The following is a 23,382-nucleotide window of genomic DNA, read 5'->3' as shown; positions in this document are numbered from 1 at the left end:
TCCCACACCAGAAAGACAGACAGTAGAGCTGGGGTGCGAGCCCACGGTCTCATCGCGGGTTCTGAGCGCTTCACCGGCAGCTGCACGGACTCTACGCAACAGGAAATGAAACCCACCTCCTCCAGAAGGGGAGCGGGCCATCCGCATTAGCAGCTTTCACTTGCATGTGACCAATGTGAACTGCTCTCCAAAGGAAGAAAACTTCCTGTCGGCCAAGCTCCCCGTGGCCGTTTGCTGATGTGGTCCAGCCTAGCTTTGTTCTGCCCCTTAGAATAATACCAATACTTCCATTCCGTGCAGAACAGCCCTGCAAGTCTTCCTACTTAAGCAGCACCTCCCCATGTCCTCTGCCCAACAGCCACGCCAGAGATTTCAACAGATCTGTCTCTGTGGGTCAACACTGTAACCCACACCGGTGCCTTCTTTGGCCCACATATGACGTGCCCCGATTCAGACACCAGGACACATGAGCTAGAAAGACCAAACATAGGCAGATACAAAAGGAAGGTGTGGGGTGCCTGGGTGGCTCAGTCAGTTGAGCGTCCGACTTCGGCTCAGGTTATGATCTCACGGTTCGTGACTTTCAGCCCCGCGTCGGGCTCTGTGCTGACAGCTCAGGGCCTGGAGCCTGCTTCAGATTCTGTGTCTCCCGCTCTCTGCTCCCTCCCTGCTCACACTCTGTCTCTCTCTCACAGATAAATAAAGATTTAGAAAAGAAAAAAAAAAAAAAAAAAGGAAGGTGCAACATATCAATATAAGGCCTGCGTACTAGAGAAACTTCTTAAGGAATACTGCCTCTCTGTGAGCAAGCAAACATCATCTTAATCCAAGAAACGACAAGTATTTCCCAGTATGGGTTTTAACCCCAGAACTGCCCTGATTAACACGGGTAGAAGCCTGCAGTTCCCTCACTCAGCTTGCTCTCTCAGAGGGCAGACTGCTCAATTGCTCCCTCAGACCCCACAGGCTCCACCGGACGGGCCAAAGAACCTTTGTCGACATTAGGAAACGGTGTTTCAATTTGTCCCCAGCCCTGACTGAAGTGGAAAGAGAACATACCAGGCCTCTAGGGGATGTGCTGCTTCACCCTATTCCAGCAATCAAAAGCAACAGCTGGTGTTAAGCCTTACACGGCCCCTCCCCAAGACTGAAGAGCCCGTACTTGTTCTTCAACTCCACGATGGCCTGCACAGTCCGGTTGTTGTAATACAGGTTGACAGTCCGCACCATCTTTGTTCGTTTCAGATCCCCGATTTTCACCGTCACTTTGCTGATGGTGTGGCTGCCGATGAGCTTCACGACCTGCTGGGTGGTGGTGTACCGCGTGTCCACTTTGATGGAAGACAGCTTGATATACTAAACACAGGAGGACACAAAACAGTGTATCGGTTCAAGGCCACCGGCTCATCCTGCCTTCTTCAAAACTGATCACTGTAACCCACTCTTCGACCACGGATGACACTTCTATCTGAGGTGGTAAGCATGGCAGGTAAGCATTCATACCACTGGTGACCAACCGTCGGGAGAGGAACACCTATGTGGCAACAATCAATCTCTGAACGAGAAACCCACTGGCCCTGCAAGCCTCACCACTGCCCACGTTAAAGACGGCACTTACACAAAACGGCACCTCTGGATTATTACACACCAGGCAGGGATCGCTCTCCAGGTAATAGCCATCAAATTCCACTAAGCCAGACAAGGTGCTAAGGAAGAAACCAGTCTCAGCATAAGGAAATTTTCATTTTAGAAAGCACCGAGCTTCACAAAGAAGCCATGAACGCGCCACGGCGACATTCCCTAAGGCGAGCCCCACCCTAGTAAGAACACAGGGAAATGCAAGAAATCCCAACAGGACTTAGACGTCACAGGAAGGACATGTCAACCAATCAGCCCTAGATGTTTCCTACTTCTGAGCCATCCTGAGGTCAGAGGAATCCTAAAAAGCTACATCAATATTTGACTCAAAGCAGAGTCACGATTAAATTGACCAAAAATCACTGAGTTGTATACTTTAAAATAGGTGAATTTCGTGGTATAGAAAGTATACCTCAATGAAGTTTAGAAGAAAAGAGAACAGTCGTTATTAAACCAGGGAAATAATAGCTGCTAGTTTAACTGATACTCTTTCAAAAGTTGTTCTAACCTAGCCATTTTCTGTACACTCATCTGATTTAGACTCAGACCCTCGAAGTAGGAAACATTCTCAAATTACTGCTTCCCAAAATCTAATCGAGCAGTTACATTTTGAGTGCCCTGGGTGTGCAAGGCTCCAGCTACGAGGAGGGATTCGAAGACCAACTAGACAGAGGCGTACTGATTCTTATGTAGGAGCTAACCAATGTGGAGACGGCAACTGGGCCTGATTGACGGAGCTTCAGTTAGGGAGAAGGCAGAACGGGCCCACCTGTAAATGTTGGAGTTGGGGTGGTTGGTAAGAATATGGTTTTGAGTCCGCAGAATCTCCACAGCCTTCTGGGAATATTCCTTTAACTGAAACAGAAGTTAATAAAAGACCAGAGTTAAAGGCCAAGGGAAAGTCTTCCTGGAAAAGACTTCTGTCTCCTGCTATCTAGTTGATACCGCCCAAGAAATACCAGGCTTTTCAGCCCCAGCGCAGAATCACACAAGGCTGGGCCTAATTCCTAGTCATTTAAAGGATTCTGTCTTCTCTACAAGTTTCCACAGACTTAGGGACAGTCACCTTTTCAGACCCTGTGGACAAAGACCGTTTTTATTCCCATGGAGAAGTCACGAAATGATTATCCGACTGCAGAGACACTTTTAGGGATGCCATCAGGGCAGCCAGGAAAACGAGGGGGATACCTTCTTTCCTAAAACAACTTTAAATGGGTTGCATTTTCCTCCCCACCTGATCTCCTTCTGCTGGCTAAGCCAAATTCAGCCTGTGCTTATTTGCTAGTATATGTTATCTTGTGGCATACGTGTTGGGAGTGCTTAACATAGATCTAAAGAGATTTTACAGGTGTGCCCCCCATGTGGGACGGTCAGAATGTTAACTCAAGGGAAAAAAGGTCAAACATGGCTAGATAGCCCCCTGACTATACATCAATTGTTACCTTCTTCTCCGTTTGTGGGGTTTTCAAGGAGAAATACCCTAGCAGGTCCACAAACTGGGCAGCCTTACGACCATAGGCTGGCAGTTCTGGCCATATGGACCACATCAGATCTAGCAGGAGCTCCTGTTGCGATTTGCTGGAGTTTCTGTAGATAAAGGACAGTTCGTATTACCAAGCAGCAGAAAACCCTGGAGTTCCTTTTATTTATCAACAATGCCCCGTTACTGTTTCTGTAGCTGTATCTCCCTCCCCACAAGCAGGGGTTAAGTTCAAGCCATTCTGCTGTTCTTCTGACAGCAGATCCTAACAGGTGCATCTTCAGAAGGTGGCCTGAAGAGTCAAGCCTGGTCACTTTACAAACTCCAAAATACAGCCTTCTCAGAAAAAAACGCAAGCATCTCTTGCTTACGACATCAGTTTAATGGCTAAGAACGGCTAACCTCACGAAGACACCTGTAACAGTCAAGAGGATCCAGACCGATATAAATACCGAGACTGAAACCGTGAGCATGTAACGTGAAGCCAAGACAGAACCACATCGTCCACTCGGGTCCTGGACCCATGCAGACCGCCAAAACCTAGCCCCGGACCCCACCTGTAGATATGCAGCGTCAGACAGTGCGCCTGCCAGCGCACTGAGGAAGAATTGGACTCTAACAGGAAGCAACGCAGGAACTGAACCAAGGTCTCCTTATCTGCGAATTTGTTCAGCTGGTTCACCAGAGCCGTGCACAGCTGGTCCTCCTGGCTGCCTGAGCTCTCACCTGCAAGATCAGGGCGGGACTGAGGACTGGAGACCAGGAAACATGGTCTAGGGTCCTACAGCCAGTGACACCAGATGGAGAGGGAGGGGATTCTGCCCATGTCTAAGAGTTTCAACTAAATGGTTTTAATTTGAGAACAACTTTCAGTTGTTTACTGGAGAACCAGAAGGCCAGCCCCAAATGAGACAGACGTGCAATAACGCCACCAAAAAGGCACAGGAAAAAGGGCCGACGCAAGCCTGGCACCGAACAAACACGGCTACATCAGAGATCCGTTGCCTAAAACATCTACCTGTATCATTAATTGGGAGAACGTAAACCACCTCCCCTGCTCTGCTGATCACCGGTCTCAGGCCTCCGAGAACCATGAAAAGCAGTGAAAACAGAAAGGCTTCTGCCTTTTCGATGGTAGGGAGTCCACTAAAACAGCTTCCATTTGTGGGGCATTTAACAGTTCACGAGGTGCATTCACGAGCATCATTTAACACTGACAACCTCCTCACACAGCAAGTGTGATTTATTATTTCATGGAAAAACAAACTTGGCTTACTAAAAACGTTCAGTGCCCTTTGGCCTTTCCTTGGTACGGAAGTCACAAGCTTAAGGTGTAAAGGAAAATAAAACCAAAACTAGACACTAGAGGGCATCTGAGTTTTAGGTCCCTAGCGCATCCGGGTGAAAGCCCTTCCTGAAAGGAGCATCAACAGTGTGCTCCAAGAGGAAGCAGAACACATCACCCTGGTCACAAACGCTTACCCTCTTTCTCCTTTTCCTTTTCTTCTTTCTTGCTCTTCTTCGTGGACGACTTGGACTGTGTCGTGGCTTGTCCAGAACTGGCAGCCACAGGCGCCGAGGAGGAGGAGGCAGTGGAGGAGCCCGCGGAGGCCGCCAGAGCGGCGAGGACTTTGCTGCCGCACAGGGCGCAGGACAGCAGCTGCAGCAGCACCGGAGACACCCCCTCGTCCACCAAGAAGCTGACTTGGAGGAGGAAGTACAGGACGGCTGTGGGCAGAGGAGACCGGGGCTCGGTTCTGAGACAATTACCGCGGACTTCCCCATCACGGGAGCCGTGTCTGCACCCAGCCAGGACCGGCCCCGTTCCCACCAGCTTGCTTTCCGAGGCTGCTCTGCCAGATGCCGCCCAGAACTCGTGCCCGCTGCAGAAATACCTCACAAATGTCCAAACAGCTACCTCGAGATCGACTCTCAGCCCCCACTTCTTCGAAGAAGACGACTCTCTAGACCCCACCGCCTCCTCTTTAGTTTTAGCTCTACAATCTGGAGGTCAGCTACTCCTACTCTGTGCCCCCAGAGCACCCCAAATTTTGTCTCTGACCCTGACCGCTCCTAAGTTTTGACTTTTCTTCTCAGCTAGGCAGAGTTCTAGCTACGTGTCTCGCTCACGGTTTCGTCTCCGGCATCCAGGCCAGTGCTTGGCACACAGTGGGCCTCACTACCTAGTTCTCAAAGGGACGACGGAGTAACAGCAGCCCGAAGGAGCTGCACTGCTTACAGTCGTCTTTGATGCAGAACTTCTGCCAGTTGACGGTGCGCTGGGCAGCAATTTCCGCACAAGCTTTCAGGTGCTCCATCTGAAATGGAAACCAATCCGCGGAGGTGAGCAGCCCCGCCAGGCAGCCCGCACTTGAGGGGTCACCGCCCTGACTCCAGACTGCATACTGAGCACAGCCCCCTGTGCACGGCTGCTGACCCCGTGCCCCGGGTTCCCCAAGTGCACACGCCGCAGCTCTCGCGGAGCCTCCTCCGTGCCACACCCTCCACACAGACACCCTTTGTTTACAGGGACCCCGCAGGCCGCTCAGTAACACAGCAGGAGAGAGAGACACCGTGACGGTAAACTACGACCCAGGTTACTTTGCCCTTTCTTTCCCGCACTCCCACCTTTTCTTTTGCTAAAAGCACCCCAGGAAGGACCCTAGCTCAGAAATACAGAACACCGAAGACGTCCTCTTCTAGGTGCTCCTATGCGATTATTCAATTTGCTCCCCAAAGTCCAAAGCGCTTTCAGACAGTAACACATCGCGTCTTTAGTGCTGAAGGACAGAACTCAGAGGTGTGCAAATTTCTGGTGGAGCCAGCGACGCTGGTCATGACTGGTCACGCCACGACTCGTGACATCAGGCGGGAGTGGGAACGGTGGTGGGGAAATCTCAGACCCTGACGCCAACTGCACCGGATGTACAGCACCGCGGATTCGCCCTGAGCTCAACTGCGGCCTTAACGTCCTCTAACTGCTCAAAAGCCCCGTTCTGCTCCATCCTGCCGCCTCGCCGGCCGAGCCGCATCACCCGCCCTGTCTGCCCCACCGTGCCCCCTCACCCTCATACCAGGCTGATGAGCGTGTCGTACTGCAGGGCGGAGCCTGAGCTGGCTGTAACCACGCTTGCCCGGAGGAATATCCCCTGTTCCTCCAGCAGCTTCTTGATCCCACGCACATGGGAGTCCAGGGTGTGCAGATCCCGGAGCTGGCGGTACTTCTCCTTCGATCCGCAGATGAAGAGCAAAAGTTTGCGGACTTGGCGACGCACAAACGGAGTCTGCTGGATCATCAGGTACTTGAGGGGAAAAGCAACACAAAAAGTCAATGACTCAGGAACTGTGACAGCAGTGACACCCCAGGTGGTCATGAACCGTCATTAAAAATTGGTAAGAAACACAGGCTAAGCTATTTCCTCACGGCCAAGCCAGCCTCCAGTTAACCGCGGTATTCCTTACAGAAACCAGAAGGAAGGCAGGCATGGAAAGACAGACGTCAGAGAGGGGAAAACAGCCATATCCCCACTCCCCTACTGGAACCCTTTGGAATCTCCAGGGAAGCTGGCCCCCACTCCGGCCCACCCAGAGTGAAATGATCAAGAAAACAAATTCAGAATCTGTCTTTCTGGTCAAAGAGGTGGGGAAACCTGAAATGGTCATCTGGGGTTTGCTAACAGGTCACTCTTCCCAGAGTTAATCTCAAGCTTGCTGTGATGGTGGCTAATCTTCAACTACCAAATCTCGGCGGTCCCAGACCTGCCCCACCACACACCGCCCTGCAATGGCCGGTCCAGAAGCACACTAACCACACTGCCTCTCTGCCAGCTGGCTCCCCCTCTGGTCCCGCCAACAGGGAACAAAAAGGCACGACAGAGGGCAAGAGGAAAAAGCACCGGCTCCTTCCTGTCTGCCTGCTATCCTGGCAACAGCCCTTCACGCTGGCAGCCTCCGTCATTTCTTCAGTATCCAAGGACAAACCAACTATAGTTGGTTCTGATCATCAGCTTCTTTGTATACTTCCAGAATCGACCGCACCGCGGCCCCTCAGAGTTCCCAGGGCACCGGAAGCAGCACCCCCACCTCGGGCCCACCCAGCTGACTCCTCTTCACATGCCGGTTTCTGGTGGCTGCTTCCTGTAGTCACTGTCTCTGGCTTCCCTTTTTTTCTTTTCTGGTTTTCCAATGGTGGTTCAAGCAATCCCCTATGTTAAAATCTCTCCGTAACTTAACTACTATGTTCTCTATTTACCAGAATTCAAATTTTTAAACTTGTCTGTTCCTACCATACGCAGAAAGAGTTAAACGTATGGACTTAAAATCTAGAGCCACGGCTTGCTTTGACAGCCATCTTCCACAGCTTCACCACACGGGACACCCGGGCAAGATCAACACAGTGTGAGCGGCGCTGCTGGGGGCAACGCCTCCTGGGAGCGAGGACAGAAGGGGGCCATGAAGACTGTCACAGCCAGTATGTCCTCTCCTGGAATGGCACGCTGCCTGGGGCCTTCACTTACCTCTGAGAGAAAGTAAAACCAAGAATGATCAAAGACAGGAGGGGGGATTCGAGAGTTGGCATCGGCGATCTTCTTGATTTGGTAAGGAAGCCGCAAGACCATCTCTGTTAAAAGCTGAGTGTAGGCCTCAAACACATCAGCAGCATGACCCTGGAGGGAGAACACCTGTGTAAGAACCCGTGACGGGCGGTTTTCCATGACCACAACTAGGAAAAAGGCTGGCTTGCTGCTCGTTAGGTATAGCTTATGTTGGAATTAGCAAATGGCACCTTTCAAATGGGAACCATCGCTGTCTGACAGTTGAGTTTGAAACCCAGCAAAACCCCAGGCTCCTGGGGGCAACCTTGTTACATGCAAAGGTTGCATGTACATCTGGACACAGATCTCGCTTGTCTTGAAAGTTCTAACATTTCACTCTGTGGGTTTTGATGCTGACTGGCTGTGCTCTGCTTGACACAAAAACTCAACTTCTAAAGGGAAAAAATGGAAAAAAACAGTGGTGAGGAAGGATTCCTGACTTCCTACAAGAGATGCACTCCATTCCCTAGATCCATAACCTTCTGCTATAACAAAAGACATTTCAGTAAAGCAAGGCAGCCAGATCACTAAACACACATCCCCTGGAGGCAGGGCAACTGAGGGCTGTGGGGATGGCGGAAGCGGCAGATACCCTGCGGGCTGTGTGTTTCTCTGGGCAGAGCCTGCAGGAGTCTGGGCCCAACGTGTCTCGTGTATTCAATCGCCAGTTACTCATCGGTCCTTTGCCAAGCACAGGAGGTGCAAATAAGGGGAAGACTCCACATGTGTGTACAGGGTGCTCTGGGGACCCGGGGAAAGGCCATCTCCATCCGACCTGGTAGCAGGGAAGTGTGTGTCGGGGAGGTTGTTCCCAGGATCCAGCGCGTGAGAGCCAGGTCTTGAATAAGGACTAGGAATTAGCTTAGAGGGAAAGGAAGCGACGCAAAGGGAAAGAAGTTCAGAAAGACAGCAGGTAGGAAAGTGGCGTGCCACATCTGGGGAAAGGCACAGGTCAGGGGGGCCACGTGCCAGGATGCATAGTGACGCAGCTGAAGAGTTAGGTAGATAGTTGGGTTCTCAGAGAACTTTTTGGCCTAAAAGTTATGGAAGACCAGCAAAGGGTTAAAGAGAAGGACACAATGAGGTTCACATTTTATGCCTATCCTATCCCTGAACTATTCAAAGCAGTTCGGCATGTGCAGCGGGGAGCACAGCGGGTGCCGACCGCAGAAGGCCACCGCCCAGATGCAGACGGACAGCAGTGATCAAGATGATGAACACAGAATGGGCACCAGTGTGCACTTGGCGCCGGGCTTTACTGTGTCACGCCACTCAGCGCTCACGACAACCCACACAGCTGACCCTACGTGGAGCGTCATTTCCCAGTGTGCAAACTGAGGCTCATTAAGGCCAGACGGAACCTGCCCGACCTTCGGGGCTGGGAAGTGGGAATGCTGGTTCCCAAACTCACCTGACCAGAAAGCCCATCTTCTAAACAAGCCCGCTGAAGGGGCTCTGACAACCGCAGGGGGAGTCTGACATACACAGCAGGACACGGTCACTACCAACATTGCCCTGTGCCTTCTCACCTTTTTCTAAGGAGCTTCACGTGCAAGGACGCATCTGTCTGATTTCACTCAGTTCCCCGGCTTTACAAAGGGCAGGAGTCTGCACCCCAGTAGATCAGGAGGAGTGGTCGTTCACTAAATCATGCCGAGAGTAACCCCCGCCCCCCCGCCCCACACCCTCTCCGAGGAACACAGGCTGCCTCCAGCAGGCTCCCTGCCCTGGCTCCTTGGGCCCTACTCACAGAGAGCAGAGAGGAGGAGGGCAGGAGCCGCTCTACATCCAGGGAGAGGCCTCACCTTCACGTACTGGCGGAGGAAGAACGGGCTCATGTCAGGTGGGGATGACGTCGTGTGTGGCTTCAGCAGCTGGCTGGTAGCCACGGGCTCCTCGTCGTTCTGCTGGCTCTTCCAATAGTCCAGCAGGGATCTGAGCACGTGTAGGCAGTAGTCCACAGCACCGGAGCTCAGCAGGGCCGCTGCCGTGGCACTGGAGATGAGGGAAGAGGACTGGGGAAAAGAGAGAAGAGGTCAGGGTGGCTCGTGAAGCAGCTGGAGGCAGCGGGGAGGAAACGACGGTGACGTTCTCAGAGTGGCAGTCCAGGGACTGAGCTCATCTCGGGCCAGAGGTCCCCCGACTAACTCAAACACCCCCCAGCTCTTCCCAACAACGGCAGGTTCCCAGCTCTACTCCCCCCACACCCCTGCCAGAGGCCAAGGGGGCACGGGCTAGGTAACCTCTCTACCGGGAAGGGTGGGTTTCCTTCTTCCCTGGGCAACGAGAAAAGCGGCCCATTTCAAGGGGAGGGAAAACTTTCCACCGTGAGCACCGGATAGCACCCCCACCCTCCCAGTAGGGGCTCTCTCTACAGAACCAGCTTCTGAAGGAGATGGGGTAAGTAATCACATGAATAAAAAAGCAGGGGAAAAGCCACTGTAAATAAAACCATTAGGAGAGCCTCGCAAATCCCAGCAAACCCCACAGCTCATAAGCTCATTAAGATTGGATGCAGTTCAGCCTCCATTTCCACCTTCTCTGCTTTGTGTTAATCTCCTTTCCACCATGCACACGCTGCTTTCTCTCTGCTTTATTACCATACCTCATAGCAACATACAGTAGGGGAATCCTCTTAGCCACCCTGCGCCGTGCAGAATAGCCCCCTCCTTTCAATAATGGAACTTCCAAACCCTGTAACCGCTCCACTTGGAAGGACTGTTGGCAAAGATCAGGACTTGGAAGGTATTCTGAACAAGGTGGAAGCTCTGCTCTTGAAGAGGTGACAGCTTAGAATCTGTCTCCTCTAGAATGACAACAGACAACGGCCTTATTCTAACTAACTGTGCCCTCAGCCCCAGCATCAACCCGACAATCCTCTTTCCTTTCCACACACCCATATGCTCAAAGCGACAGTACCTCGCATATGGAAGACTTGGATCCAGATTTGGTCCGGGACATGAAGACGCTCAGGAGTCTCATTACCACTAGATGGACTTCATTCAGGGCGCTGCGCTCATTCTTCCTGGACACGTCCTGCAGGCAGAAGCAGAGCCCAGAAGCCCCCGTTTACCTTAAGCCCGAAGCCTCCTCTCAACAAGACTCCTTCCAGCCTACGTGTTCTTCACATGGAGTCACAGTCAAAACAAGCTCCGATTATCGGTGGACCACACCTGGATCAGCTAGAGCCTGCTACGCTTAAGAGCCCACGTTCAGATACCAGTAACTAATTTCTTGTTTTCAGCTTGGGGAACTACAAAAGGTCTGTGGGGGCAGAGACTTGGTCTGTTCCTCATTTACGTCCGGACCTAACAGGAGGCCTGGGCCAACGCAGGCCTACTGCTTTTGTTGAATGACCGGAACCGGAGCCCTCCTGTTCAGGCGGTGCCCCCCGGAAATGAAGTGAAGGCTCCTCTAAGGGAAGGATGGCAGGCTGGAAGGACCTCAGCCCGTGCCTGTTCCTGACACAGTGGGACTCTCCAATCTTACCTTTTTGTCCATGCCCAGTTCAGCAATTAGCTGGGAGAGCAGGTTGTCCAGGGCTCCCTTGTCTTTCTCGTCTTCTCCATCCAGATCTGTAGTGAGCATCAGAATGACCTGGAAGTCAACAGAGAGGTAAAACGTGAGGACCGGTACCCTGGAGGACGACTCTAACACAAGGTGTTTCGGAAGAAACCCCGATCCTCCTGACACCCCTGTCAGTCACAACTATGATCCACGAAAAGGTCCTAAATCTCCAGGTATCCGAAGGTGAAGTGTCCAGAGTTGGAAGAGTCGAATTTTGGTATATGCCACACGTGGCATCACAGAAGGCGTTTTGCAAACAGTCTGCAAACCAAATCAACTAAACTACGTTATAATCAACCAAAGTGGCTTGACGGGGGGCAGTGTGCCGTGCCCAAAGTAAAGAGCTCTCTGCCTAAGACGAAGGCAGTTAGTGCGAGAACAGCTAGCAGACCACATTCCAACACTGTGTTAATACAGACTCACGTACACCGAGCATCTGTGGAGCAGACATCTGCTCCCAGCTCTGTCAGTAACTAGCTGGAGGACTTGCAGACATCTTTTTAAATTCTCCGACCCCTGGCCTTTTCACCTATAGAATTTAGGGCTAAAACTTGCAGTTCAAAGCTGCATTCCATTATTCTATGACCTAACACCAAACAAGGCCTTACAGAGCCTCTAGGAGAGACACGTGAACACGCCGAAGGATGGTCCGACCACAACGTGACAGACCCGGGTGAACCGAGGGATACCTGCATGTACGGGATGGCCCGGACGCCTCCAACATTTCGTAACTGGGGCAAGGTCTGCAGTAGTCTCTCCAACAGCATCAGACGGACCATGTGCAGCCTAAAAGGCCAAGGAAAATACATGAAATGTGAGCTAGTTCACAACCACTAACCGGCCGAATATAGTTCTTTCCTCCTGCCACCAAGGTAAACAAGGAGCCTACTGCTTCGGAATGATCCTAGCATCGGCAAAATGTTCAGAGATGCCTGTTTGGTATACCAGCAACACAGGGGAAATCTCGCTCCGTTAAAAGGAACAAACTATTCCAAAATACAACTGATGACCCTGAAAACCTGCTGCAGGAGAAGTTGCAAATATGTCTCAAGCAATCGGGCCCTAGTTGTTCTCAGTAGCAAAATCACACCTTCAGTATGGTGCACTCTATGGCTTTTTCCAACACATGGCCCCATTCTGCCTCCAGGCATTAACTTCTGGGATTCCTCCACCTGCAAAGTCTGCATCATCCAGTTGCACAGTGATCCAGGCCTTTCTTTTCCTTGCTTCTCAAGTCCTCAGGAAGGCCCAGCACCGCTTTACCTTCTCCACTCCCCCATCATTTTTCCTAGCGTAAAATTCAATTTCAACACCGCCCTTTCCACTGGACCCATGAGCTCTCCCACACATTCAGTTAGGCACTAACTAGCCTTCTTCATCTGCATACACGGCTGGGCTTCCCTATCATATGCGTACCTCTGGGTCTCTTGTGAATATGCTATTTCAAGACACGACCAAAATGAAAATTAATTTATTAGCATCTTATTAGACAGGCCGGTCGGCAGTCTCATCTAACACACAATCTTACACCGATTAAGAGTGCATCTGCTGAGTTAATGGATTCGCTCTCACAATACGTAAACTGATCTTGCTTCATTTTACTTTACAGACTGTGTATAACAAGCCGTATGCCTACATACACATAAAAAAGTGATTTTCAGGTATTAACATACCCCAAGAGATATCCAGAATATTTTCAAAGTAGTAAAAGTTTGAACCTAAGTATGGGGTCTTACTTGAATGATAAATGACCATGATTCCAAAAATAACTCAAAGGAATGAGCTAACAGTCCTTCAGAATACAGTTACACCTAAAACCTCACTTATGCATCCGAGAACAAAGCAAGCTGTGTGGGGAGCACAAATGAGTAAGAACTGCTCAGGAATGTACAAGACATAGCAAAGAAAGTAAGATGATGGTAGCAGTTCAATACTTGCAGGATAAAACACAGCAAGCTTTGCGATGGGATTAAAATCTTCAGATACGCAGAACATACTTGTGAATACACATGTATGAAAGAAAAGCAAACAAAATGAGCAGAGTCTGGACCTGGACCAAGATGCTGTCAGACTGCTGGCTTTTCACTCTTAAATGGGAAGCCTAACAAACAAAGGGGGTGCCTGGGTGACTCAGTCAGTTAAGCATCTGACTCTTGATCTCAGCTCAGGTCTTGATCCCAGGTTCGTGGGTTCAAAGGCCCCATGTTGGGATCTGTGCTGTGCATGGAGCTGACTTTAAAAAAAAAAACAAATAAAAAACATCTAACCAAAAAAAAGTAAACTCTACACAAAAAATTGCAACTTCCTTTTCTTTAGTGGCTTAAAGTAACAACAATTCAGTTACTGGGGCGCCTGGGTAGCTCAGTTGGTTAAGTGTCTGACTTCGGCTCAGGTCATGATCTCGTGATTCGTGGGTTCGAGCCCCGCGTCGGGCTCTGTGCTGACAGCTCGGAGCCTGGAGTCTGCTTCGGATTCTGTATCTCCCTCTCTCTCCACCCCTTCCCTGCTCACGCACGTGCTCTCTCTCTCTTTCAAAGGTAAACATTAAAAAAAAAAAAAAAAAAAACCAGTTATTAACATTATTTAAAACGGGTCATGGGTGCCTGGCTGGCTCAGTTGGTGGAGCATGCAACTTTTGATCTCGAGATTGTAGGTTCAAGCCCCACACTGGGTGTAAAGATTACTTAAAACTAAAAAGTCTTTAAAAGAAAAGACTTTAACAATTGCTCGATTAAATTATCCCTGAAAAAAACAAAAGTTAACTTAAAACCACTTTAGATATTTCTATTACTAACATGGCTAGATTACCTAAAATGGCCTTCCTAAAGACGCTAAAGATATAAAAAGATAAAACATCATTTTAGAAGCAATGCTGAGGGGCACCTGGGTGGCTCAGTCGGTTGAGCGTCCGACTCGATTTTGGCTCACGTCATGACCTCGCAGTTGTGAGATCGAGCCTCACCTCGGGATTCTCTCTTTCCCTCTGCCCTTCTCCCCTGTTCCCGCTCACTCGCTCTTTCTCAGGATAAATAAACATTAAAAAGAAAAAAAGCAACGTGGAGTCTCAAGAAATCTGAAAGGATTGAAATTACACAGTATGTTCCCAACCATGGTAAGTTAAATCGTAAATTAGTAACGAAAAAATAACGAGCAACATACTTCTAAATATCCTATGAAACAAAGATCCAATTACAATAGAACTTAAAAAACATTCTGAACTGAAGAGCAATGAAATACAATGCATCCAAATACATGGGATCTAGCTAAAGCAGAATTTAAAGGGAAGTTTAGAGAGAAATATATAGCTTCAAATATGTACTTAAAATGAAAGGTGGAACACCAATTATTTAAGCTTCCCTTTTTTTTTTTTTTTTTTTTCCCCTCTGTATTTTAGAGAGAGAGCATGAGCAGGGGAGAGGGAAGAGGGAGGGAGGGAGAGAATCTTAGTGCTTGGTCCAACCCTAGGATCATGACCTGAGCTGAAATCAAGAGTTGGACGTTCAACCGAGCCCCCAGCTTCCATCTTAAGCTAGAAAAAGAACAAAAAATTAACCCCCCCCCCCCCGCAAAAAAAAATAAGGTACTACACCAACTTTAGTAAGCAGAAAAAAGAAACAGTAAGAGTGGTAATAAGGAGCACCTGAGTGGCTCAGTCGCTTCAGCGTCCAACTCTTGATTTCGGCTCATGTCATGATCTCACAGTTCATGGGTTCGAGCCCCAGATCGGGCTCCATGCAGACAGTGCAGAGCTTGCCTGAGATATTCTCTCTCTCTCTCTCTCTCTCTCTCTCTCTCTGCCCCTGCCCCACTTGGCATACTCTTTCTCTCTCAAAATAAATAACTTAAAAAAAATTTTTTTTTAAAAAGAGTGGAAATAAAACAGAAAGCAGACATAAAACAGGAAAATCAAAGGCAGAATTCAGTTCCTTATAAATAAAGTTGGTAACTCCAAGCAAAACTGACTTTTAAAAAAAGAACACGGGCACCTGGGTGGCTGGCTCAGTTGGTTAGGCTTCCGACTTCAGCTCAGGTCACGATCTCACAGTTTGGGAGTTCGAGGCCTGTGTCGGGTTGCTGATAGCTCAGGGCCTGGAGCCTGCTTCAGATTCTGTGTCACCCTCTCTCTCTGTCCCTCCCCCATTTGCGCACGCTCCCTCTCATAAACATTTGTAAATATATAAAAAATAAAAACGTTAAGTTACCGATATTAGAAATGAAAAAAGGTAATCACTACAGATCCTAAAGACATTAAAAGGATGATAAAAAAAAGTTTACGAACAGCTTTATGCCAACAGACATCTTTAAAAAATTAACAAATTATTTGAAAAGGACAACATACCAAAACTGACACATGAGGAAACATAAAAAATTCTGTATCATTTAAAAAATGAATCTGTAAACTTTTTTATTTAAGGGACAGAAAGAGCATGAGCGGGGGAGAGGCAGAGGAAGAGGGAGAGGGAGGGGGAGAGGGGGAGAGGGGGGGAAGGAGAGAGAGAGAGAGAGAGACAGAGAGACAAAGAGAGAGAGAATCCCAAGCGGGCTCCACACTGTCAACACAGAGACCAACAGGGAGCTTGATCCCATGAACTGTGAAATCATGACCTGAGCTGAAATTAAAAGTCAGACACTTAACCAACTGAACCACCTAGATGCCCCTGAATCTGTGATTTTAAATCTTCCCTTAAAGAAAGTCCAGACCAGATGAGTTCACTGCTAAATTTTTATAAGAGAATTTATACATTATATAATGCCGTTCTCACATAAGCTCTTCTAAATGACAGCAAAAGGGGAAACATGTCCTCACTTTAGGAGGCCAGAATAATATAAATACCAATACCTGACAAAAACGTTTCAAACAAAAATTACAGGTCTAGATAAAATATTAGCAATTCAAATCCAGTGATACAAAGGACCGGATATCACAAGCAAGTGTCCTCACAAGGTTGGTTTAATAACAGAAAAATCAATTAATGTGGTTTACAACTACAAACAGATGTAACAAAAACAACTGGAAAGCTTCAAACAGATCGTAAGAAACTATAAATTAAGCACAGGTGATTTTTTCAAAGAAAAAAAAAGCTATCACGAGAGATGGAAAAGAGAGTATGATAGTAAAACATCTATTTTCAGTAGGCTCCCAGAAAGAAAAAAATGACAGAAAACGAGACAGAAGCAGTATCTGTTGAGCATAATAAGTGAGAATTGTCTAGAATAAAAAGACACTAACTCAAACATTCAACAGTTCCAAAGACCACTAAGTAGAAGAAATGCAAAGAAATCCATGCTAACCATATCCTAAAAACGATGATAAAATAAATATTTTATAAGCAGCAGTAAGAACACTATTTTCGAAGAAGCAGTAATTATGACAGCAGGTGACTTCTCACGGTAGGTATCGTTTTCAATTTGGGGGGAGAAAACTCTCAAAGAAAACTGTATACCCATCAAAAACATGTCTACAAAATGTGAGCTGAATAAAGACATTTTCAGACTGAGAAAATCTGAGATTTTGTAACCAGCCGCCCTCCCCTAAAGGAAAATCTAAATGACATACTTCAACAGAAAATGATCCCAGACAGGGGCGCCTGGGTGGCTCAGTCAGTTAAGCATCCGACTTCGGCTCAGGTCACGATCTCGCGGTCCGTGAGTTCGAGCCCCACATCGGGCTCTGTGCTGACAGCTCAGAGCCTGGAGCCTGTTTCCGATTCTGTGTCTCCCTCTCTCTGACCCTCCCCCGTTCATGCTCTGTCTCTCTCTGTCTCAAAAATAAATAAACGTTTAAAAAAAAAAAAAAGAAAAGAAAATGATCCCAGACAGAAGGTCTGACATGCACAAGAAAATGCCGAGCACAGGAAGAGGTAAACATATAAGTAAATCTGAATAAACACCGACCACATAAACTATATAAAACAGTAACAATACCTTGAAAGCTTCAAAAGCCTTTTTTAAAAAGAAATTAAAGCACAGGAAAGTCACCGCTTAAGTTGATAAGAAGGGGCCAAGCCTTCTAAGGTCCTCTCTAGTATTCAGGTAGAAGATACAGCTCTTAGTTAACTCTGGTTTTGGAGAAGTTAAACGTACACACTGAAATGAGGAGGGTAACCACCAAGACACTGCAGTACCAAACATGGAGGGGGGGCAGGTAAAAGGAAAGAAAAAGGAATGAAAACATAGGAAACCAACCCAAAAGAGGACTGCAAAGACAAAAAGAGGCACCGAAACAGGCAAAACAAAGAAACAGCAGGAGGTGAACGGTAGGCATAAATTCAAATACATCAGTAATTAACACTAATCACAAATAAACTTAACCATTTTGATTAACAAGCAACGGAAGACTGGATTAAAAAGGTTTTAAATAAATTTCAAAAAACAAGAAATCACAAAGACCACATTCTCTGGACACATAGAATTAACCCAGAGAGCACGTTAAGTGAGAAAAAAAAGATTAAGTAAAAAACCCCTTCGTGTTAAGTTAAAAAACAAACCCCATCAAACTATCATCAGCTGGGCCAGAGGTCACCTTCATCAGAGATGTTCCAAGAACTGAGGTTCAAGTGGTAGGAAACAGGGAGTACGGGAGACACTCGCTGACGCCCTCTGAAAATGTCTCTGATGCCTATCGGCTCCAGTGACCTTTTGTAGAAATCGTGGAGTTCAAAGTGCCAGTTATTATTTCTGCACTAATGTGATACCTGTGGGCAGTTACCTATCAACAAATCTAACAAACATTAGAACACAAATGTATCTCTCTAGTCACCTCTCGGTTCAGACTACCTTCACTCCAACAATCCAGCACCAAACACCACCACAACTTCTTGAGGGAGACGGATTAGGATTTTACAGATCGCTTTCAATTTGCCAAATGCCCTATCACTGGTATCTCCAGCTATAAACACGTATTTGCTGTCACCTTATAAACACGCTGAACACGGGGAGCTACTACTTCTGGCACACACCTAGCAGCTACAACTGTTGAGCCCAGAACAGTGCTGCTTGTAAAGAGAATGCTACAACATGGGCTCATGGGTGATGAGGAAACAAGAAAGATTTGAGCGGGAAGATACACGGTTTTCCGAAAATCACTTTAGAGTGACTGAGGATATGATATCCGGGGCCTTAAGAGAAAAACTACTTCCTATTCTCTCTGCCATTAACCTACACTGATGTAATCCTAATTAGGGTAAAGAAGACAAACCTAGAAGGCTTCCTAAGACCTTAAACTGTTTCCTGAATTTATTGCCTTCGGTATCTCAAAAGAAATATACTGGTATCGTGACTCCACCTCCTGCAACTGGTCCATCATCCTGTTCCTGGAATCTTCTCCCACAGTCTCTTGACTGCAAATGACCAAGTCCTAACCTGTTGCTAGTATGGACATCTCCTTCTCCTTCCCCTTCTCCTTCGCCCTCAGAGCCGTCTCCTTCCTGGTGTCCGGTGGTGGTGCTGATGGCTCCAGTGCTTGAGCTGACACTTCCTGGTCCAGCTGGGTGCCCCTCCACCGTGGCATCACCATAAGCACTGCTCCGACCAGATACTAGAGGGAAAAGGTTACAAAAGTGTATATCGTCGCCCAAGCGTGGTGGAACCCAATGCATTCTGAAGTCCGCAATAGTTAGGAGATGACCAGTAGCTTTAGAACATTTTTTCTTCTGCGTGAAGAAGAAAAGAAATACGGAGTGAATGCAAGATTCTGGCCCCATAGCACTATGCTGAAAGACTCCCAGGGCACCAGCCACTCAACCTTCTATGGTACAGAAGATCCACCTACAAAAACAATCTTAATCTCTGTTGCTGATAAATTTCCATCTCGTAACCCAAAGGACACTCACATTGACTTGGGAATCTAGAAAGTACCAGCTACTCTTAATCTCTTCTACAAAATATTTTCCTATCAAATTTTTAACCACAGACTGGTTTACAAGGTCAAACCCAAATGGCATGCTTTCTCATTCTAGAGCCCTGCCCTTTCAGCCAGTAGACTATGGCCTGCCATGTTAACACATCAGATCATCAACAGGAGGACTGTCCAGAACAGCTTCCCCCAATAGAGGGGGACAAGAGCCACAGTACGATGGACTTTAAGGTCGTACCGTTAACTGTTTTAGATCAGTCATGATTTGGGATTATGCACGTCACTGCTTTCTCCCAAAAAGAGACAATTAAAAGTGGCCTGTAAAATATCCCAATATTAACCGTCTGGTGCTTAAGCTATTATCCCTGAACGTTTGAAACTCCAAAGTTGAGGTCAAATGAATTTCTCAAGGCTTTCAGCGAGCCCTCAAAACTTCCCTTGCCTGACACCAACCCCCAGAACCCGGGCAGAGACTCCTAGTGTGTTCCCGCCCCTGCCCAGGGAGATCGGGCCCCCCAGCCACATTACCACTGTGCTCGCCGGCCACCGAGTCCACGGCGCTCCCCCCGCTCTCCGAGCCCACGCTACCACCATGCTCAGCAGGGGAGGTCCGAAGGGTGGAGCCGTCAGTCGCCGCCGTGCTGCCCTCATCGTCCGAGGCTGGAGCTAAGAGAATAACGAGAGCTGTTACAGGTAAAAACCCCTCCTGGGGCAACAGCATCAAACCACATAGTGCAGAGGGGACACAATGCGGTTGATACATCCTGTCATCAAAGGAAAAAGGGAGAGATTTGCTTTGCTGGTTAATCACCAACAGGAACAAACACTGTACACGGTGCATTGCAAACAGTACTTAGACAGAAGTGAAACCCCAGTTCGCTGGGCATTTCCTTCGCTGCTATACTACAGCGAGTAGACAGTGCAGAGATCCAACGAGAATCTGTGATGTGGACACTCAGTTTTCTAGTTAGAATGCTTCACAGTCACCACTGTCTAGGTGTTACTGACACCTGCTGAGATCAGAGACTACCCATTACCGTTCAAAGCACAGAACTCTGAATCTTAAGGAGATTTGTTTTGCAATCAGTTCATTTGTGCTTATGTGAGGAAATCACTTGTCGTGAGCTCTTGAATCAACCTTGTTTGTTTGTTTGGTTTGGTTTTTGATCAGGTGGTCCAGAGGGGAGTTCGTTGGGAAATTTCCCCCCTCCTAATCATCCTCATCAGACGCTAAGAATGAAGCAAGGAAATTCCCCAGAGACAGCCACAGCATCCAGGATCAGGGCTGAGCTGAGACAGGAGGAAAACGCTGGATGAGATACAGGGGGGAAGAAAGCCAAGACAGCCACAGAGCATGGCAGAAACACAATCGGCACAGCACGACGGCCACCTCCGAGCCTGAGAGGATGGCAACGAACGAAACTGGAGAAAAGCGACACACACCATGGCAGCAAGGTGAGAGGGACAGCCAGTTTCTCCCCCTCTCTTCTATCCAGGGTTAAACTCCCAAGAGAAGAGAGAGAAAGAAAAGAAGGAAAAAAGAAATACAGGGAAGCAGCACTCTGGAAAACTCTAGATCAACCCTTACGTCACTCAGGGGTTGATTTTCTAGTGGATCGCCCAGGGTCCCATCCTCCTCTATTTGGTCCAACTCTCTACTCAGGACATTTTGGTTTTTTCTTATCAGATCAGCAAAGAGGTGGAGTGCAAAGACAAAACGGGGTCTGACGAGTTCCTCTGCACTTCCACCCCCACCTCCCGGGCTCACAGGCCCCTGCCACTGAGCCTCACCGACCTGAGGCAGAACTCAGCTTCTTGCCGCTTCGCTTTTATTTGTAAATGAAGAGAAAACAGTTAATGGCATGAGCTCTAGCTACTCCTCGTCTCCCTTTCCATGTTGTCTAGAGCGTCAGGACTCTGGCGAAGAGCCCTGAAAGCTGTCACCGGAGCCCTACAGCTGACCACCCTGCAAGCCGCTCTCTCGGCCTTTCCTCGGGAGACCAGCGGGAGCCAGGCAGCATGCAAAGTGTCAGGAAGCAGAGCCACGAGCGCCTTTGCCGAGCTGCATCACCGTGCCCTCCACGCCCGCATTCCTAAAGCAAAGGCAGAAGCAGGAAGTCCAGAATGGCCTGTCAAAGCAGCTGCCCGTTCCACTCTCACAGCACCAGAAGCGAGGCCGGAGGGTCCTGGGGCCCCAAGCCGCGCTCCTTGCTGTGGACAGTTACCTGATGCTGTGGTGTCAGAGAGGGTTCCTGCGTCCAGAGAGGAAGAGCTGGGTGCCTGGCCGGACAGCCCCAGGCTCTGCAGGCCCAGGGCACTGCTGCTGCTGCCTGGGAAACAAGTGGAGAGTGAGCACAGCATTCCTTCCAGACCCCGTCCACAGCACTGCTTTGGCTGCCTGCTGCCCTCGGGAGTCTAAATTCACCGGCGTGTGACCCCCTCTGGCCTGGAGGAAGTTAATCAACAGCCGGTGCTGTCCACCCACCAAGTCTGGTTACAGACATGGTGGAAGGCTTCCTTCAGCTCAGGCAGGACACAGGCCGGAGGAATCTAACAGATTTGGGAGGAAATAATCCAAAAGACCAAACTAACGGAAATGAGGAGATTGGTTCCCAGACTGCAAATCCCACCACGACCCTGTCACTCTCCACCTGTGTCTCTGAACAGCTCTCACCCAGATCCACCTCTCCCCAAATCTGGGGACAAGCTAAGTCAGCCGGATATCAGTAACTGCCAGACCCTCTCTGCTGCTCAAGGCCGCCGGGCGGCTCTGTTCCCGGCACGGCCTTCTACCTTGTTGGTCCTGCTGCAGGCTCAGGGCAATGGCTAGTTCAACCATGGTCTCGTCATCTGCATCGGGCGGGATGTCCAGCATGGGGGGGAAGCCCTCTGCGCCTGCCAGCAGGGCCTCCAGGGGAGAGGGGTTGCCATTGTTGACATTTTCAGCTGTCTCCAGGACCATCGACTCAGACTGCAGAGAGAAAGCTCTGTCAGTGTCCCACAGTAAATGGCAGCTTTTGCAAGTCCACAGAATGAGAGCTAGAGGAGAGCTAAGAGACTCTTCCTCCCCTCTCCTGCTGCCAGAGACTCACCACCATCTCAAAATCTCCATGGTCCACCTCACTCTGTTCCTGGCTCTCCTGACGGATGTGACCAGCATTCGGAATCCCTGATGACTGCATTTTCTCATCTGCATCATCATCATCATCGTCATCCTTATCTCCTGAGCCAAAGAAACCCCAGTCACCCAACAGTGCTTGTTCTTTCCTCCCTTGGCGTGTGGTGTGCAGAGTCATGCAGCAGCGTAAACCCAAGACGAGCTACCAGCTAGAGCCCTATGCTTTAGAGGTAAGCCACAAGGACACCCCAGCCTTGTCTCTCACTCCCTGGGCCCAGCAGGATCTTGCCCCCTTAGGAGAAGACTTTCCCAGCTGATGAAGTGACAAAACAAACAAAAAAAAAAAACCAAAACTGAAAACAAAACGAAACAAACAAAAAAAACAACCTGAATTCCACGTGCAGAAAAATCTAAGACCAGTAGGCCCCAGGAGCTCCCACCAACTCCCACGAGACCTTGGGCAAGACCGGGGAAATAGTACAATTGAGATGTTTATCTGTGACATCACGGCAGCCTGGAGTATCATTTCACTCCTGTCCAAAACAGCTGTGTTGTGGGATTTTCATACTACATAACCATTACGAGAAGAACCAGAACTAAAATGTACAACCATCGAATAGAAACTGAGGCCACCGCTACAGGTCCTGCCCAGGCTGGCTTCTGTGTCAGGTGGGGAGCCCTTCTGATAATGGAGAAAGGAGTCTGGTTTAAACCCCTAATTGTCAGAAGAGGGTGGAGGCCTTCCTTGCCTTCCACTTACTGGGTTGTGAAAGCACGTGACAAAGGCCTGAACTGGAAACGTCAATTACCTGTATGGTAGTTTCTCACCCAAGAAAAGAGGCACAAACTGTTGCCTAACTCAAGTTTACATTAATAAATAATATCCAAAGAAGGTTATCCGAAGATCATCAAGTTGCACACATTCCAATAAACCTGCAATTGTACCAAAAGGTGGCCACCAGCCACGTGTAGCTGCAGAGCAATGAAAACGCAGCTAGTCCAAAGAGACATGTGGGATTAGTGTGAACGCACTACATTCTGAAAACGGTACAAAAAAATTTTTTAAATGGGAAGTATTTCATTAGCAAATTTTTATACTGAGTGCATGTTGAAATGGTATTCTTTACAT

The 23,382-nt window shown here is 48.6% G+C and overlaps 1 protein-coding gene across 5 annotated transcripts in view; it reads right to left on the bottom strand.

Annotated features, from left to right (window-relative positions):
• The window catches only part of UBR4 (ubiquitin protein ligase E3 component n-recognin 4), a 132,376-nt gene that overhangs the window by 41,139 nt on the left and 67,855 nt on the right, over nucleotides 1–23,382 (bottom strand). For 3 of the 5 annotated variants that reach the window (XM_078452300.2, XM_060626241.3, XM_060626244.3), the window contains 18 exons: nucleotides 22,228–22,358; nucleotides 21,929–22,106; nucleotides 21,361–21,465; nucleotides 19,664–19,801; nucleotides 18,643–18,817; nucleotides 11,970–12,066; nucleotides 11,203–11,310; nucleotides 10,633–10,749; nucleotides 9,519–9,728; nucleotides 7,636–7,785; nucleotides 6,193–6,420; nucleotides 5,358–5,436; nucleotides 4,601–4,846; nucleotides 3,676–3,844; nucleotides 3,081–3,225; nucleotides 2,408–2,493; nucleotides 1,619–1,706; nucleotides 1,163–1,356 (listed from right to left, as the gene is read on the bottom strand). In XM_078452300.2, the coding sequence (XP_078308426.2) occupies nucleotides 1,163–1,356; nucleotides 1,619–1,706; nucleotides 2,408–2,493; nucleotides 3,081–3,225; nucleotides 3,676–3,844; nucleotides 4,601–4,846; nucleotides 5,358–5,436; nucleotides 6,193–6,420; nucleotides 7,636–7,785; nucleotides 9,519–9,728; nucleotides 10,633–10,749; nucleotides 11,203–11,310; nucleotides 11,970–12,066; nucleotides 18,643–18,817; nucleotides 19,664–19,801; nucleotides 21,361–21,465; nucleotides 21,929–22,106; nucleotides 22,228–22,358 (2,644 nt within the window). The remainder of the gene's footprint in view (nucleotides 1–1,162; nucleotides 1,357–1,618; nucleotides 1,707–2,407; nucleotides 2,494–3,080; nucleotides 3,226–3,675; nucleotides 3,845–4,600; nucleotides 4,847–5,357; nucleotides 5,437–6,192; nucleotides 6,421–7,635; nucleotides 7,786–9,518; nucleotides 9,729–10,632; nucleotides 10,750–11,202; nucleotides 11,311–11,969; nucleotides 12,067–18,642; nucleotides 18,818–19,663; nucleotides 19,802–21,360; nucleotides 21,466–21,928; nucleotides 22,107–22,227; nucleotides 22,359–23,382) is intronic. The other 2 variants (XM_060626242.3, XM_060626245.3) reach the window with 2 other exon arrangements.

This window comes from Panthera onca, chromosome C1 (assembly GCF_046562875.1).
Source record: "Panthera onca isolate mPanOnc1 chromosome C1, mPanOnc1 haplotype 2, whole genome shotgun sequence".
NCBI classification, from domain to species: Eukaryota; Metazoa; Chordata; class Mammalia; order Carnivora; family Felidae; genus Panthera; species Panthera onca.
This window is presented reverse-complemented; position numbering and strand designations above follow the sequence as displayed.